This window comes from Engystomops pustulosus, chromosome 7 (assembly GCF_040894005.1).
Source record: "Engystomops pustulosus chromosome 7, aEngPut4.maternal, whole genome shotgun sequence".
Lineage (NCBI taxonomy): Eukaryota > Metazoa > Chordata > Amphibia > Anura > Leptodactylidae > Engystomops > Engystomops pustulosus.
The window spans coordinates 104035282-104053571 of record NC_092417.1 but is presented as its reverse complement, the minus strand read 5'-3'; the positions used below and the strand labels follow the sequence as shown (position 1 = coordinate 104053571).

General features: G+C 37.0%; 1 protein-coding gene across 1 annotated transcript in view; it reads right to left on the bottom strand.

The window, feature by feature from the left end:
* The window catches only part of CDH11 (cadherin 11), a 98562-nt gene that overhangs the window by 12394 nt on the left and 67878 nt on the right, over positions 1-18290 (bottom strand). The window contains exons 4-8 of the mRNA XM_072117491.1: positions 18164-18283; positions 9371-9538; positions 9073-9260; positions 8725-8978; positions 712-845 (exon numbers count right to left, since the gene is read on the bottom strand). Coding sequence (XP_071973592.1) covers positions 712-845; positions 8725-8978; positions 9073-9260; positions 9371-9538; positions 18164-18283 — 864 coding nt within the window. The remainder of the gene's footprint in view (positions 1-711; positions 846-8724; positions 8979-9072; positions 9261-9370; positions 9539-18163; positions 18284-18290) is intronic.

Below are 18290 nucleotides of genomic sequence, written 5' to 3'. Positions count from 1 at the left end.
GTAAGTGGTTTGTAGATCATAAATCTAGATTTTAAATTTACATACAAGATAGGTTCTTTAGGTTTGTTCTTAAGTTGAATATGTATGTAAGTCTGGACTGTATATTTTATAATTGCAATTCCAGAAAAAAATTGTCCCAGTGACAATTGGATTTTCAAAATGTTTTCCTATAATGGGATCATGGATTACCAATAAAACTTCATTACAGATACCATACAGTTGATCATTGCAGCCTAGGACTTAAGTAGAGTCCAGAGAGCTTCACCAGAGATCACAGTGGTCAGAGAGGTCCGTCTTTAATTAGGGGTCATCTGTAAGTCAGGTGTCCTTAATTAGGGGACCGCTTGTATGACCAAGTATTGACTTTAACCATGGAGTTACCTGAGATTTTTAGGGGTTTTTACTGTAACACTAAATACTAGTAACTACCTCTCTAATGCCTGTATAAAATCGCTTATTGGCTGTATAAAATTCCTTATTGTCACAATATTAATCATTATGTATAATCCATTATGGAATGTATAACTAACCTATGAGAGATTTCAAATACAGAACCAAAGAAGGTCAGACCACTCAGCAGATCAATTCAATGCATTCATCTCTGCAATGAGTGATTTCCCAGTCTAAGTATGCAGGAAACATCTAAACACGTTCCACTGCTTTCTGCTAGGGTCTTAGCTAATGAATTCAATCTACCCAGGGAATACGTACAGGCTTCAGTTGCTATCACGGAGATGTTGTGCCAAGCGATTTCCTCTCTATCCAAAGGCTTTGTGGTTATGATGATACCATCATCTTGGATGTTGAAATATCTTTCAAGGTCAGTGTGCCGATCGATTATATACCTAAAGAGGATGATCGCAGAGTAATTAGACAAGAAAATTACTAAGCGGCCTGATGCTCAAGTGTTAGATATTAAAGATTCATTCGAGAGTAGTTTCCCAGCAGCACACATGGCAAAATCAGAATATTAATGGAATCTATCAAACAACTTTTAAAAGGAAATTTAGCTTCATCATTTATTCATGTCTGCATGTAGGGAACATTTTGCTACATCAGGATCTACTTTCCTTGCTATTAATGAAAAAGAGAAAATGTAATGCCAAATACCATATAGTGCAGATTAGTCAATGAACTGCTCTTGTACTTGATGTTCTGTCTCCCGAGATGCTCAGTAGTGAGGTAATGTAGTACATGAATGAGGATTGCAACATAAAAGGATTACCTTACACTCCGTTTAGAATATGGTGAGACCACCCTGCCCTTTGTCCAAGGGACATATACAAATTGTTTTCAATTGTTTCACTGTAATGTTTACACAGGTGACCAAATTGGATCCTCATGGTCTACTATTTCAACTAATAAATGTCTCATATAACATGACTCAACACATGCAATTTCAGAAGTGTCAAAGTCATGTCATAGCAAGAGAAGTTGGTTGTTCCCAGTCTGTGAATTTTAGAATATTGTATCTTTACAATATTACAAACTCATTCAAGTCCAAGACAAATACAAGAGAGGACAGAATAATGCTTTGGAGGGAGGAGAAATGATCCATAGTTCATTTTTGTGATGAAAGCAAGTTTAATTTATTTGGATATGATGAGAAACATTATGTTTGTTGACCAGCTGGGGAAAGACTTAACCCAAAGTATGTAAAGAAGTCAATGAAAGGTGGTAGAGGAAGTGTCATGGTTTGGGGACACTAATTTTTAATTGTTACTTTTACATTACCTGGCTCCCTTTCAGCAATGTTTGGCGAGTCCACCGGGGGTAGTTCAAACGGCAAGAGTCCCCTTCTCCTCAATTCATCCTCACTCATCACTTATCACTCATTAGGGGGAGAGATAGTGATTAGGAGGAATTAACGAGAAGAGGGCTTGTGCCATTTGAACAAAGTCCCCACCCCTTCCCCCGGGACTCACCACATGCTGCCGGCAGCGAGTCAGATAATGTAAAAGAAACTATTAAACAGCAGTGGATTTATTTAGATTCAAGACGAAGGCACATTTGAAATCAACATTGTCAGAGGTTATTGGAACCTGTCATCATGTACACATAAACATCTTATGACAGGTTCCCTTTAATGTTCTATTACTATCTGCAATGTAAAACACATTAGTTTCTATAATTTACTATTAGAAACATATTCAGATTATTATGAAAACCTCTGCAAGCATTTCCCAATCCTGACAGCTTTCTTTTATGTTGGAGGAGACTCTTTACATTCTCTATTAATTTAAAAGGGCTATCCACCTTTTTAAAATAGGTTCCTGATACTTTAGACTGTGTGTAACCCTTTGCATTGGTGATTGTTTTCCATTGCAGCTTTTTCACTGTTTATATCATGTGCAGGTGCTATCACAGCTCAGAACAATGCCGAAAACAGACAGCACCACCACACGGCTAAAACAATGTAGATGCCAATATTACCAAACATAGCCCCATTCACCTGAAAACCCATTTGGAAAGTCTGCACAATGGAGGAGAGAAGTTTAATGCAGGCGGCAACTATACCGTTAATGGAGCCAGGCTTTTTACACTTTGCCAATAATAGCAGATTGGTGAGATTCCCTCCAATTCCAGTTGGCTCTTTCACCATCGTCAAGTATTCTTCAAGGTAGGGTAAAATGCATGTAGTTTTGTATAGTCTTGGTGGTTTGAAAATTCCAATTATAGGTGCAGAATTATTGCAAATTGTAACATCCCTGTTAACGATTGTTTAAAACATGGGGTTCTCCTCGATATAAGACCATGTGAAGGTGAACAGCACATTTGTTGTGTGTAATATAGGAAGAATTTGAATACACATGGGTCTCTGAATGTCTTCTCTAGTAATAAAATCCAAATGTTAGGAGAAGTGGTGTTTAAAATTCCCCCAATCCGCATTGTACTGTAGTATTTTTATAATTTTATTGCGTTCAGGAATATTAAGCACAGCAAGATTATGACAGAGCTAAAGGCAATGGCAATAGTGTCCTGAATACGTAAACTAAAACTCGAGGGAAAAGAATACCTCCCAGGCATTGGAGTGTCAGAAAAATATATAGAGGACCTTCCTGCAGAAATTCATTTTATCGCCATCGTATGGGGTTATGTCATTTATTAGGCTGCAAACAAATGAAAACATTAATAAAGAGCTGTTTACACCCGCAGAAGACACTGCCAACAGGCTGGAGAGATTTGTTACTGACAAACTCACAGTTTGCAGAAAGAACTGAAATTGCTCGAGCAAATACACAATTCAAGTCTAAAACTATATCTCATGGATACAGCTTAAATTTTTTGTATTTGGCCTTTGTTAAATTACTCTACACACTGTCAGCTTCTTAAAGGGGTTGTCCAGATTTTTTTCTTAACCAGTGCAGCTTAGTTCCACTGAATTGAGCTGAAATTATTGACAATATCACTTACAGAATGAGGTTGTTTATTATTAATAACTTAGGACTTAGTGTATGGTTATGCTATTTTTGGAACAAATTTTAAAACATTTTCTGCCCTTAAAGGGAATCTGGCACCAGATTTTACCCCATTAAACTGCTAGCCCCCACAGGCAGTATATGAAATTTTCTTTCTAGCATTTGCTTTTTATGGGACATCTCACCCACTTTATCTACAGAAAATATCCACCAAAGTCATGTAAAAATGAGGAGAGAACAGTCAAATTTTGCCTGAGATGAGTCAAATTGGAAGGTTTCAAGGGGAGTTTCACTTTTGATGCTCCTATTTTTGGTTCTATAGCACCTGCAGACATCCTTGTTGTCATTAAAAAATAGAATCTTATTATATTACATCTGGATTGTAAACTGGATCTTTATCATTCACTTGTCCAATGCCCAACTATGGCCCCTTCTACACTTGGGTTTTTCACGGGTGTGTTCTGCGCGTGCTTTTGACGTGCAGAACTTGCATTGCACTCTGACCCATTGTAACTAATGGGTCTTTTCAGACTTGCATTGTTTTTCACGCACACGGTTTTTTTTAATGCGCGTTTAAATCTCGACATGCTCTACTTTTGCAAGTCACGCGCGTGTAAAACGCACCATACAAGTCTATGGAGATGCATCAAAAGCGCATTGCACTCTGAGACACTTGCAAGTGCAATGCGTTTTTCACGCATCAATTGCCATAGAAAAAATAGAGCTCAGTCCTAAGTCCTTTTCACGAACGTTATCTATCTGCACGTGAAAAACGCATTGAAATTGCATTGAAAACGCATTGAAAATGTGCGTGAAAAACTGAGACACTGAACAAATTCTGACTGAAAACTGATTGAACTCCGATGCAAAATGTCAGTTTTTCACTAACCAAACCCTGATCAAACCTTGTCAAACTCTGATGTGATCTGCAACGCATGTGTAGAAGGGGCCTATGTCTTTAACTGCCCATAGCTAGTTCTATAGCTAATTGAACCAACTGTTTGAGGGTTTCTGAAAAACTAGTTTCTTATCTTTAATATGACACTAGAAGCATGTTGCTAGGTACTATAGAACAGTACCTGAAGCAGAAAGACCACTGAATCCATAGCAGATGGCTACACACTGGTCCACTTCATGGAATAAGGGAAATCAACAGGCATAGCCACTAGAGAAACCTGGCATATCTAAATCCTTATAACCTAGTTTTTCATTTTTTTTCCAGGCTGGTCTATTTTGACAGACTACGGTCTATACTTAGACTTTACTTCCCTTTTAATCAAATGGAATGTATACTATTATAAAAACCACACAGTTTTGTTGTATGTCATCAAAAACTTCCTTTTTTCAGTTAGCTTTACGTGTTAAATTTTGAGAACAAATGCAACCTTTGGGTCATGTGCAATGTGATGATGCCATTCCTTATATGGGTACTTTATACAGGCCTAATGTAATCTTTACATTTTGTAGTTAAGTAAATTGTATGGTAGCAGAGTTAAATGTTCTAGTTGCTCATGGTAGCCATTCAGCGCTCAGCTTTCATGTTCCCACAGCTGTTTATAAAATATAAGCAGAGCTCTTATTGGTTGCCATGGGCAACTAAAACAGTTTTGCTCTCAGACACGTCTGATAAATCTCCCCCTATATGTATGTCAATAAAAGCCTGCTCCTCTTAAAACCAAAGTCAAAGTGATCAACAAATGTCAAAATGCAATGTATTGTTTCACATAATGTGGTATTTAACTCTTATGTTAGGCTTATAGACTGATTTTGAAACCTCAATGCATCGTAAACTTCTATTAAAATTATCATTGTGGGAGGGGGTGTTAATGCATTACTACTGATGTGTTTTTAATGATTTTTGTAAACACAACATATACGGCTTATTGGTCTGTACGTCAATAAGTGTAATTGGATAATCAACCTCTGCTCCTGATTATCAATAACCAGGCAACCTTACAGGCTTCCATATTCACCAAGGAATCCATTAATGAAACAAGAGTTGGGTTCAGTAATCCATAACCCCGTCACTCTGTCTAGTGTGTCAGATCCGAGGTTAACAGCATCAATTTAAGAGATGTAATGTAATGTAGTTCATGTTGGCAGTCCTGTATAATCTCAATGGGACATTAAGTACCTTTCATTTTCATTGTGAGCTCTAACTAAATGATACCAGCTTAACAATCTTGTGACTGAGTGTTTACATTAACTAAGCGGTTTAAGATTTAAGTACCGTGCAAAATACATTGGCTTCGGAGACAGAGAATCTTCAGGAGCATCTTGCTGTTGTCTGGGTGCGCATGTTATTTATTCATGGTGGCAACTGTGTTTTAATGATTTAGTTTTGCAATTACATTTAGCCCCCAGTCTCTACTCCATATTACAAAAAAGTATTGTTAATGACACAAAGACATCACAGCATGTTGTTTGAGGATCATCTACAGAGGATCATTTATCCTGGACCCAACACAGAAGCAATATGTAAATCTCCTGACTAATTTACTGTATTTGTAGCATAGAACTCCAGTCCAGTAAATGAAATCACTTGAGATGATTCATAATATGTGAGTCTGTATTTATTTCTTGCAGACCCTAAGTATTCTGCAGGTCAACAACTGCCTAGGTGACCACTCGAATATAAGACACAATTTCATGCCAAAAAGAGCAATACATACAGCACATAATGTGCATATAAAATACCTCCATGGAATTGCCACCTTAATGTCTATCTTAAAGTGGGGTGGACCTCTTTAAGTCTTCAAACCAACACTAATTAACTGTAGCATACACATTAATTAGACAAAAGTCCAAATCAAATATTTGTGTTTCAACAGCACAAAGATAAACTGAGGGTATGAGAACTGGTTAAATCTCACCATATTCCTGTGTTGGGAATAGTTAAAAAAAGAGCTATGGACCAAAATGTTGCTTGAATCCTGCCAATTTTTAGAGGAAGCATTTACAACAATAATTTATCAATTCATGGTACTTCCACTAAGTTCTGACCCCCGGTATGGTTCAAAAAACCCTAGATTTATTGATGGTGCGACTTTTTTCATTGCTCAGTAATCATATTTTGGCCAATTGGCATCTTGACCATGTTACCCTTAGGTCCCCTGTCCATTAAGGATTTCTTGTGCTAGTGATGTATTAGTCTACATTTGGGAACTTCAAATCAATGATTATCTATTAAGCTATGCACACCTCAGATGTTTTTCATAGTCTAATGATCCAATTCAATCTGATTTTCACTGACCAAAGTTACATCATGTGTCTCTCAGTTAATGGGCAACTGGCTTTTGGCAACAATTGCAGTTAAGTTGGCCATTGGCAACTATAATCCATTTATGCTAAGCCGTTGTAACTTCAGATATGATAGTCAGAGCACCTAAACTTAATTTAACTGTGCACTACCGTTTCCTCTGAATTCTTCAAATCCACCTTTGACTTTTATTTTTTTTATGAAATGTTTGTGACCACAGGAAGTCTTGCTGCATATTTTTTCTTCATTACAACATTCTTGTATGTTCAACATCACTGCACAAGTAACCCCCACAAGTTTGGCATTTTTAAAAAAATATTGGCTAGTTTAGCACCATCAGTCATGCCATGTTTGAAAGTCAAACAGATCACATAATTTTAATTTTCTATTTTAAAGTAGATTTAAAGTGAAACAGATCCATAAAGCATGTAATAATTTGATTTAATGCTAAAATTCATCATCTATAGCACACCCTTATAACACCAACCAACAAAAAATTGAGAACTACAATTATCACTACCAGAAAAGTATATGAAAACGTATACAATTTTATTCTATTTGTAAACACGCCTCAGCTTATTACAGCTCAGCTGATTATGATTTGTTCCTGACACACATAACACCATCTGTGCTGGTGGCACATTGTAATGAATCCTATCTAAAAATGCCATATACTGCAATACAGCAGCATTGTAGTATGTGGTAGGAACAATCAGACCATCCAGGGTTAAAAAATCTAAAATTTCAACTCTTTTCCCCTAGGACTGATAAAACTAAATAAACACTAGAAATCTCAAGCATTGTGGGTATAGTTGCATCCAAAATGCCCAATCTATGAAAATATAAAAACGGCAATTTCCAGTGGTGAACAGAAAATAACGCCCAAATGTCAGAAGCGCCACTTTTGAACCATTTGACATGACAAATTTAATAAAAAATGATCAAAAGGTTGCACAGTCCTCAAAAATGTACACATTATTTTAATTTTGAAAATGTGTTAAAACACAATAAAACCTTTATAAATTCGGTATCTTCGAGATCGGACCAAACCAACGAATATAATAGACATATCATTTGGAGCGTACAGTGAAAGTTATAAAAACGGACCCCACAAGAAAGTGACACAAATGCTTTCTTCACCAATTTCACCTCATTTGGAATTTTTTCCAGCTTCCCAGTACACGGCATGGAATAATAAATAATGTCCCTGAAAAGTAAAATTTGTTAAGCAGAAAATAAGCCCTCACACAGCTCTGTACACGGAAAAATGAAAAATATTTTTGAACGTGGGGAGCAAAATATTAATGAAAAAACCGCTGTGACGTGAATAAACGTTTTGATTGAATAAACTAATAAAAGTTTTATTGTGTTCGGGTATAGTTAAATATTGTTCTGTCTTAGTACAGCCTTGGTGATAAAAACAATTTTTATTCTTTGTTACATATTAACAATATTTTACATTGTATGGTTGGTGTACACTCAGTCTTATTTATCGAGTTATTATATAACTGTTATTGGTTCTATATGTTTATACCTATAGTCATAGCGCATGTCTGTATCACACTGTAGAGCTCCACATCTTTTCTCTTTTTTGCAGTCTGTGATCTGTTTTTATTAGACTTTACCTCCAAAATGATATTTTGTAATGTGTAAAAAAGAATAAAATTGCATACTTTTTTTATAAACGTTTCTAATAGGGATAGTTTTCTAGTTCTCAATTTTTTGTTGGTTGATGTTCTATTGCCTTAGGCTATATGAGAAGTACTACAATGATGTTCTATATTTCTTTGGAAAAATTTCAGCTGAACTCAGAGCTTGGATTTGGAAAAATGCATGTAAAGCTGGGCCAATCCCTTTAGTCAAAATTGAAAGCAACTGTAACCAATAATGACAGCAGCAGATTTTGTAAACCAACTGTAACTGTTATTGAAAGTCACAGATTTTGTCTTTGTTCAGGGGTGTTAAGGAACAAAAATTTCTTCAATTACATTTTTAGTAAACTAAACAAAAATATTTTTGTTTTAGTAGAAACAATAGGATAATTACCTTATCTGAGTGTTTGCCGCATCAGGATCCTTGGCATGAACTCTTCCAACTGTGGTGTCAGATGGTGCATTTTCATATACCTCTAAAGTGTAGCTTGGCTGCAAAAATATTGGTGGTTCATCTGCATCTTCTATTGAGATCTTCACTGTTGCTGTGTCCTTAAATGGGCCTCTACTAAGAAATCTTGAATCTAAATGCACATTAGCAGCCTCCACCTTCATACTATAGAACTTCTTGGTTTCATAATCTACTGTCTGCAACAACAGATATAGTAATAGGGTACATTGAGATATGTCATGTAGTTAGTTGGCCTACTTCTACCCTTATTAATAGTATGTTATATTTTACCTTTTTAAGCTTTACGACTCCCTCTTGTGTTATATAATCTGTTGTGATTTCGAAAACGTCAGCCCCATCCCCATCAAGGATACGATACTTTATTTGCCCGTTTTCTTGCAAGTCAGGATCTTTGGCTTTTAATCGTCCAACCTCATCTCCTGGAACTGCTGCTTCTGACACAGACATGGGATATGAACCTGTGTGGAAAATCATACATATGAATAAAAGATAAATATAGCAATTTTAAAAAGCATTTTATGAATTTGCTGACATCAGATAAGTCTTTTAAATTTAAAAATACACTCACTTTGAGGAAACTTTGGGGGGTTGTCATTGACGTCTGTCAAAGTTATTGTCACTTTGGTTGTCCCTGAGAGTCCTCCCAAGTGTCCTCCCATATCTTTTGCCTGAATCACAACATGGTATTGCTCCTTGGCTTCTCTATCCATGTTTGGAAGTGCTGTCCTTATTATTCCTGGGTGAATAAAAAATTTAAACTTTATAAACCATCAACAGCTTGGAATCGCTTTATATATTTTACACCACTCACTTGTTTCAGCATATTACATGAATGAAAGGTGGACATGAAACATCATAATCATATTTATAATAATCAATCATAAGTAATATATATGATAAATTGTATTATTAACTTATTGGCTCATTGAGGCTGGTGTTATCATGCCTTGTGCAACAGTTATTTTGCGTAAAAGGTATGGAAAATTCACAATTCATGACATGCACAGAATTTGTTAATTTTTTGCCCCATGAAAAAGTCTGGTGCTGGAAATTACTTAGAGGTTTGAAACTCTTAATAATACCGGCATATTGTGCATCAGATGCACTTGTGATTTGGACTGGCACATAATGCACCAGTCTTAATACATAGTCCCTTTTAAGTTCCTAAAATAGAACCAAACTTTACACATTCATTTCTAAGCACACTTTATTAAATTGTTCTACAAAAAATAAAAGGAAAACTATTAGTACAAACTAAAGTACAGTTTGCAGTTAGCTGTAGTGGATAGTCTGAATTCCTGCGCTGGGGGTACAAGAGAACTAAGAGAAATATATGTTTGCAGTTTGTTCTCTGTTTGCGTGGGTTTGTTCCCATCCAAAATATTGATTAGTAAATATAATGATAAGAATTGTCCAGACTATTTACATTTTTTTAGAGTGACCACCTTGACCTGTCACCACTATCACATATGAAACCAGTGATTGGCTGAAGAAGTCACATGTTATTGTAGAGACATCCTCATTTTTACCCAGATACAGAGATGAATGGGAATTCTAGGAGGCAGTGGGACAGTTGCAGCTTGGGATCAGTAAGGTAATACCCAGTTTGTTTTTCAAGACCAGAGGTGCACAACCTTTTTTCGGTCCAAGGGCTGCATTGTCATACCGCTACCCTCCAGGAGGCCGCACTATTAACCAAAACCCTAGATGCAGCGAAAACCACAGTACAGTGCCAGCGCCCCCCAGAAACCACTACTGAATAATACTGAATTTGTACAATATGCAACATAGAACCCAGAGTACACTTCAATAAAGTGTACAAACAAGATGATAATGATAGAAATTATCTAAACCCATGCTGCAGGTAATAATTGTGAATACCTGGCTACACATAGGGGCTCTGATAGACCCCAGTTCTGTGGACCCCTGCCTGCAGACAACCACTTATTCCGCACTTATTACATACTTGAATGTTGTCATTGAAGGTCCCAAAGCACAATACTGTGTGCTTACCAAACACATGTTTTGTTTCATTTTTAGAGCAAATTGCAGAAAAAACACAACAAAACTGCGGCCACAACCGGGGGCTCTATGGTTGTGCATCCTTTTCTTTATGTTAAAAATGTTAAAGTACTGTAAAACCCCTTTAGTTGTCTTTCTTGTTCCCTTAACCCCTTAACGCTGAAGCCACTTTTCACCTTCCTGACACGGCCCATTTTTTCAAATCTGCCCTGTGTCACTATAAGTGGTTATAACTTTGGAACGCTTTAACATATCCAGTTGATTTTGAAATTGTTTTTTCGTGACACATTGTACTTCATGTTGGTTGAGAAATTTAATCAATATGTTTAGTATTTATTAATGAAATAAATGGAAATTTGGCAAAAATTTTGAAAAAAACTATGTTTTCCAAATTCAAAATTTTCTACTTTTTGGAAAGTTGGTCATATCACTAAAATAACTTGATAACTAACATTTTCCATATGTCTGCTTTAACTTGGCATCATTTTTCAAACATCTCTTACTTTATTTTGGATGTTAGGAGGCTTATAATTTTAGGTGCAATTTTTCAGATTTTCACAAAAATCATCAAAACCTACTTTTGGAGGGTCAATTTAGTTAGAAGTGACTTTATAAGGCCCACATGACAGGAAACCCCCACAAATGACACCATTTTAGAAACTACACCCCTCAAAATATTCAAAACAACCTTTGTGAATTTTGTTAACCCTATGAACGTTTCATGAGGGTGAAAGATAAATGAAAGTGAAATTACAGAAATGTAATTTTATCTGACTATAGATTCATTGAACACTAAAATTTGCACCTTCACAATGGGTTAAAAAGGAAAATGCATTTTACAATGTTTAGGGCAATTCCTCCTGAGCATGCCAATACCCATTTTGTCACTGTACCCTGCTGTACGGGCACATGGGGGCACTTGGAATGGAAAGAGCGTTGTTTTGTTTTTGGAGGGCAAATATGGATGAAAAGTTTTCATGTGACAGGATGCATTTGGAGAGCCATAATGGTACCAAAACAGAGGAAAGCCCCAACAAGAGACACCATTTTGGAAAGTACACCCCTTGGAGAGTTTAGCAAGGTGTAATTTGTGTATTTGCCCCAACAGGTGTTTGATTCAATTAGGCCCCAAAAAGGAAAAAGGTGAAAATTTTCTCAAAAAAGTCACTTTTACCCTAAATTTTTGTAAGCCACAAGGGATAAAAGATGAAACAACCCCCATAAATGTGTAGAACTATTTCTCCTAAGCACAGAACTGCACCACTTTTGCATATAAAGTGTTGTATGGGTACACAGTAGGGCTCAGAAGGGAAAGAGGGGCTTTGGCCTTTTAGAAGCCAGATTTGACAATCATCCTTTACATGTGTCAGGATGCATTTGGAGAGCCCTAGTGGTACCAAAACAGAGGGGAACCCCAACAAGTATCACCATTTTGGAAAGTGCACCCTTTGGAGAATTTAGCAAGGTGTAATATGTGTATTTTCCCCTACAGGTGTTTGCTTCAAATAGGTCCCTAAAAGGAAAAAGGTGAACATTTTCCCAAAAAAGTCACTTTTACGGCAAATTTTTGTATCCCATAAGGCATTAAAGATGAAACAACCCCAAAAAATGTGTACTAGCATTTCTCCCAAGTATAAAATTGCCCCACAAATGCAAATAAAATGTTGTATGGGTACGCAGTGAAGCTCAGAAGGGAAAGAGGGGCGTTGGCCTTTTAGAAGCCAAATTTGACATACATCCTTTACATGTGTCAGGATGCATTTAGAGAGCCGTAGTGGTACCAAAACAGAGGGGAACCCCAACAAGTTTCACCATTTTGGAAAGCACACCCTTTAGAGAATTTAGCAAGGTGTAATATGTGTATTTGTCCGTAAAGGTGTTTGATTTAATTAGGACTTAAATAGGAAAAAGGTAAAAATTTTCCTATAAAGGTCATTTTACCCCTAATTTTTTATAGCCACAAGGGATAAAAAAATTTAATAACCCCACAAAATGTGTAAAGCTATTTCTCTCGAGTGTAGAAGTACCCCACATGTGTATATAAAATGTTGTATGGGCGCACAGTAAAAGGAAAGGGGGATGTTTGCCTTTTAGAAGCCAAATTTGACAGAAATGTTTGACATGCATTTGGAGAACCCTAGTGGTATAAAACAGATAAGAATCCGAAAAGTGACCCTAATTTTTGAATGCACACCCCTTAGAGAATTTTGCAATGTGTAATATATGTGTATTTGCCCCTACAGGTGAATGATCCAATTAGGCCCTAAACATTAAAAAGGTGAAAATTTTCCTATAAATGTCACTTTACCCCTAATTTTTGTAAGCCACAAGGGATAATATATTAAATAACCCCAAAAAAGATGTAAAACTATTTCTCCCGAGTGTAGAAGTACCCCACATGTGCATATAAAATGCTTTATGGGCGCACAGTAGAGGAAAAGAGGGATGTTTGTCTTTTAGAGGCCAAATTTGACAGAAATCCTTCATATGTGTCAGGATACATTTGGAGAGCCGTAGTGGTACCAAAACAGAGGAAAACCCGAAAAGTGACCCTAATTGTTGAATGTACACCCCTTGGGGAATTTAGCAATGTGTAATATGTGGTGTAGTGTAATACACGTGGTGAAATGAGCATTTTGAACATATAGGTGGTTTCCAAATATCATGTGCAATGGAGTCCGAGATGGAAATTGCAATTATTTCTGGAAAGTTCAGTGCCAGTTATGTGGCGCCCCTTATGAAATAATGGAGGGGTATAGGGAGCAACGGGACATAATAGTTGTTACAATTATTCATTTTACCGAAATTAATTCACAACAGGTTGGGCGTGAATTGTGAATGTGTTGTGTATAAGGAGGTAGAATATACCAAGGGACCAACTAAACTTTTGCCACTCTGGAGTTGTCGCAGGTCTCTTACCGTAGTAGTATATAGTGTCCATCCTTAGTATATAGTGTCCATCCTAACTCCTCTTTTGTAACAGACTCTTTATTGAGTCCTACCATTAGAAGCAGCAGAATTCACCGGGAAAATGCTGTCCTGGCAAAACACAGGAACATCTAAACCAGAGGTACTGGGGCCCGTCCTTCTTGTCCCAATATTAGTTTCCTAATATCTTCCTCTTGAAAACGGAGAAATGATACGGCAGGACCTGCACATTGGAACAGCTCGTAAGAGTTGTACACCATAATCTGTACAATGTACACGGCCAGCACTTTAGTACCAAATCGTGGTTTTTCGTACGGAAATTATCGCCAAGTGTTGCTCTTATTCACCCTAGCGATGCCCATTGTGACGAATATTGCTGCTTTTGGCTGGACCAAATCGACCAACCAATAGCGGCAAACATGGACAGAGGGGGGCAACAAAACCCCTCTGGACCGCAAGGCAAAATTGGTGGCTGTCAGGAACAGCCGCCACCCTGCCCCGATCACCGTGTCTACAGACATGGTGATCGGTATTACTGACGTCATAAGTAAATTCGCTGCTATTGGCTCGTCTGAATTGATGAGCCAGTAGCAGCGATCTTGTGGGGGGGACGTAACCCTTCTGTTCCATGGGGCAGGATGGATGGACGTCAGGAACAGCCGCCATCTTGCCCCGATCACTGTATGAACCGTGTTAGCAAGTCACTACCCGCCGCACCGTTCTATAACAACGCTCGTTGGGAATAGGCTATACAATCTTTATTTATTTTTTAAGCAATTTAGATACATAAGGGCTTATTTTTTGCGAGACGAGATGCACTGTAAAAAAAACCTTCATTTTAGTGGGTTTTTAGCTTATTGAAGCAATTTTATTAACTTTTTACGTGTGGAGGAAAATAAAATCATCAATTCTTGTTTTGAATTTTTAGCATTTTTTTGGGGGGGTGTTCACTGTAGCATAACAATAATATATTATCTTTATTCTACGGATCACTACGATTACGGTGATACCTCATTTATATAGTTTATTTTATATTTGTCCAATTTTATTGAAGGAAAACTAGAATAGAAAAAATTGCATTTGTTTTAGTATTTCCATTTTTATAGCAGCATAACTATAGTATTTTTTGGTTGACGCAGCTGGTTGTAAGCTTATTTTTTGCGTGACAAGTTGTTCTTTTCACTGGTATCATTTTGGTGCTTGTAACTTTTTCGGATAACTTTTTAGAACATTTTTTGTAAAGCAATTTGATAAAAAGTTTTAATTTTTGGCAAGTTTTTGGGGTTTTTTTTTTACCACGTCCACCGAGGGGGTCCAATTATGTTTAGGATTTATTGTACAGATTGTTACGGACGCAGCGATACCAAATAAGTGGGGTTTTTTTGTGATTTAGTGTTTTTTATACTTTATTACTTGTGTACAGGGAAATGTGGTGTTTGGGGGGACTTTCACTTTCTTTTATTATTTATTTTTATTTTAAAAAAACCTTTATTTATTTTTTTTACTTTTTTTACAGTTAATGACATCTAAGCTTGAACAAGTGATCTTCTGATCACTTGTTCAAGCTATTTTACAGGTTACACAGTGCAATACAGATGTATTGCACTGTGTAATGTAAGACACTGAGCATGCTGCGCATGCCCAGTGTCTTACAGCCGGGTCCTGCCAGAAGGCAGGGACCCGGCTTCCGGATGAAGATCGCGCAGCCCCGGGCACCGGCAGTCCCGGGGCTGCGATCGGAGGAGCGGACCCCCCCGGTAAGCGCCGCGGGGGGGTCCGATTCACTTTTACTAGGCTTTAAATGCCTCTAACACGCTGCGGTCAGCGCGACCGCGGCGTGTTAGGGGTTAACACCCGCGATCGGAGAAATCTCCGATCGCGGGTGTTAGAGGCAGGTGTCGGCTATAATATATAGCTGACACCCGCAGCTTCTGGCCCCGGCTCCGTTCAGGAGCCGGGGCCAGAAGCTTGACGTAATAATACTGCATTTTGCGGGAACGCACCTCCCGCCATGCAGTACTATTTCATCAAATGTCGGGAAGGGGTTAAATGTCTTTCTCTGAAGTAGGGAAACCAGACCATGAGCACAAATGGAAAATAGCACTAGTGATAATTTCTCTATAGAGCAGTGAAATATCTTGTTGTTAGAAAATCAACATTAATGATAAATAAATCATAATGATAGAAGTTGCTACAAAGCAAAATATGTGTGAACATGAAGTAAAAAAACAGAACACTCTCACAGTTGCTGATTTGTAATATTTCACATCGAATTTATTTACTGTCAATTAGAAGTGTTATCCAGATATCTCTATACATTTTAATAGTTGGATAAGTATAAAACAGTAAAAAGAAAAAAAAAAGATTTTTGGTCCTGTCCACTCGCAGATGTTAAACCTTTCTAGATAATGAAGAAGTAGGCAATCTTGAAATTTTTTACCCTGACCGTAACTATTATTTTAAGGTCAGATCGTCATGGTAACAAGCATTAGACCTAGAGACGGGACTACTCTACCAAAACATTTTTATTCAACCACTACAAAAGCCTTCCATTGTGTGCTGTATTGTAGGTAGTGCTTAATGCAACAAAAATAGAACGACCTAGAGTATGCATAAAGCTTTTGTCAGTGTACAGAGAGGACCGATCATCAACTTCTCCCTAACTGCAAATTCATTTTTGTAAATCTTTATTTCTCCAAAACATAATGGGATATATAATAGAAAACAAATTTTTTAGGGAATTTTTGATTTTTTTTTATCTAAAAGTGCAAACTACCTATATATCTCTATCAATCTATCTATCTAGTAATCAAAAACGGTGGCACACCAAAATGTAGTGAAATAATGGAATATATTCCGTTTTTTCACAACATTTTGACGTGCCACAGTTTTTGATTACTACTATTAATGGAATTAATAAACCATAAGGTAGAGAAGCCGATTTTTCTTATACTGGTGTAGCTGAATTCTTTTTGTGTTTTCTATCTATCTATCTATCTATCTATCTATCTATCTACCTATCTATCTATCTATAATTATCCAAAAAATGAGGCAGCACTCCAAAAATGAAAGTGAAAAAAGCGAAAAAGGTGATAAATACCGGAACGTCGCTGGTTTTGGAATAAACCCTTCCTCATTTTTTGGATACCGGTAATTATATGCATGTAAGTCTTCCACCAGGACTACTGAGTCTTTGCACCCACCCCCCTTTTTTAGGGGTCTTTTTCGACATTGTGCTGCTGTGGACTTTCTTTTTCTATCTATCTATCTCCTTTAAAAGAAACCTGTCAACGCATTTTTCACAAATTCAGTTAGTGACAGGTTTACATAGAGCTGGATTGACTACAGTATTTTTGGACTATAAGGCGCACCGGATTATAAGGCGCACCATCAATAAATGCCTACTAAAATGTCTAGGTTCACATATAAGGCACACTGGACTATAAGGCGCACCTGATTATAAGGATGAATGACCAGCAGATGGCAGACCTGTGCACAGTTCAAGGCAGCTGTTGTCTGTAAGTAAGGCGCACTGGACTATAAGGCACACATTTGATTTCTGAGAAAATCAAAGGATTTTTTGTGAGTCTTATAGTCCGAAAAATATGGTAAATTACACCCTTCTTTTTGCTTAAAATTGTTTCCCTCACATCCCCATAAAATCAACTTTATGTTTTCTTACCTGGCATCAGAGTGGGCATGTCCTGCTCTGCCAACCCTTCCTGTCTACTTCTCCCTATAATATATGTCTTCTAGCATTCAGCACTTCATGTTGTGTGACCAAGGTGATGCATTTTAAAGTAATTTATCCAGTAACATTTAACTTATGTATCTGATCACACGAATTCACAGCCTCCAAGGATACAGGCTGTGATTTCATGTGTTCAGAAACATACCTGAGGTAGATGTTAAAGTTAATGTGTAAATATTATGACATCACCCTGGCCATGTCACATGAAGTGCTTAATGATGTAACATAACTCTCTTTCAACATTCATGCAAGGCAGTGTGATACCGTTTGACACCATTTTTTCTATCCTAGATAATAAGAAAACAAAGATTTATCTATCTGTAGTTGAATATTGGCAGATGATCCCTAAGTTCCATACAGTAGCATGTCCTAGAAGTGAGACCTGTCAACCAGGGACATGGATGCAGGGCAAAGCAAGAAAAAAATAATATGCATTATATTTGTATATAAGTTTACAAACTGATTTTTTTTAACATTGCAGCAATGGAGAGGAACTATGGCGGAATAAGAGCAATACTATTTAATCATATATTCATGAAGTAATTATTTAAGGTGGGTTAATTTGCATTGCAGGTTCTCTTTAATAAAGTCCTGTGCTTGTTACATTTTGAATTACTAAGAAATTCTAACAACTGAAACAAATTACACAATTAAATTTACCTGTTTGTGCTTCCACTGAAAAATATGGTTGCCCTTCAAGAATACTGTAGACAAGCTTCGCACTGTTACCATAAGTAGGATCATCTGCATCAGATGCTGTAACCTGTATTACTGATGTACCTATAGA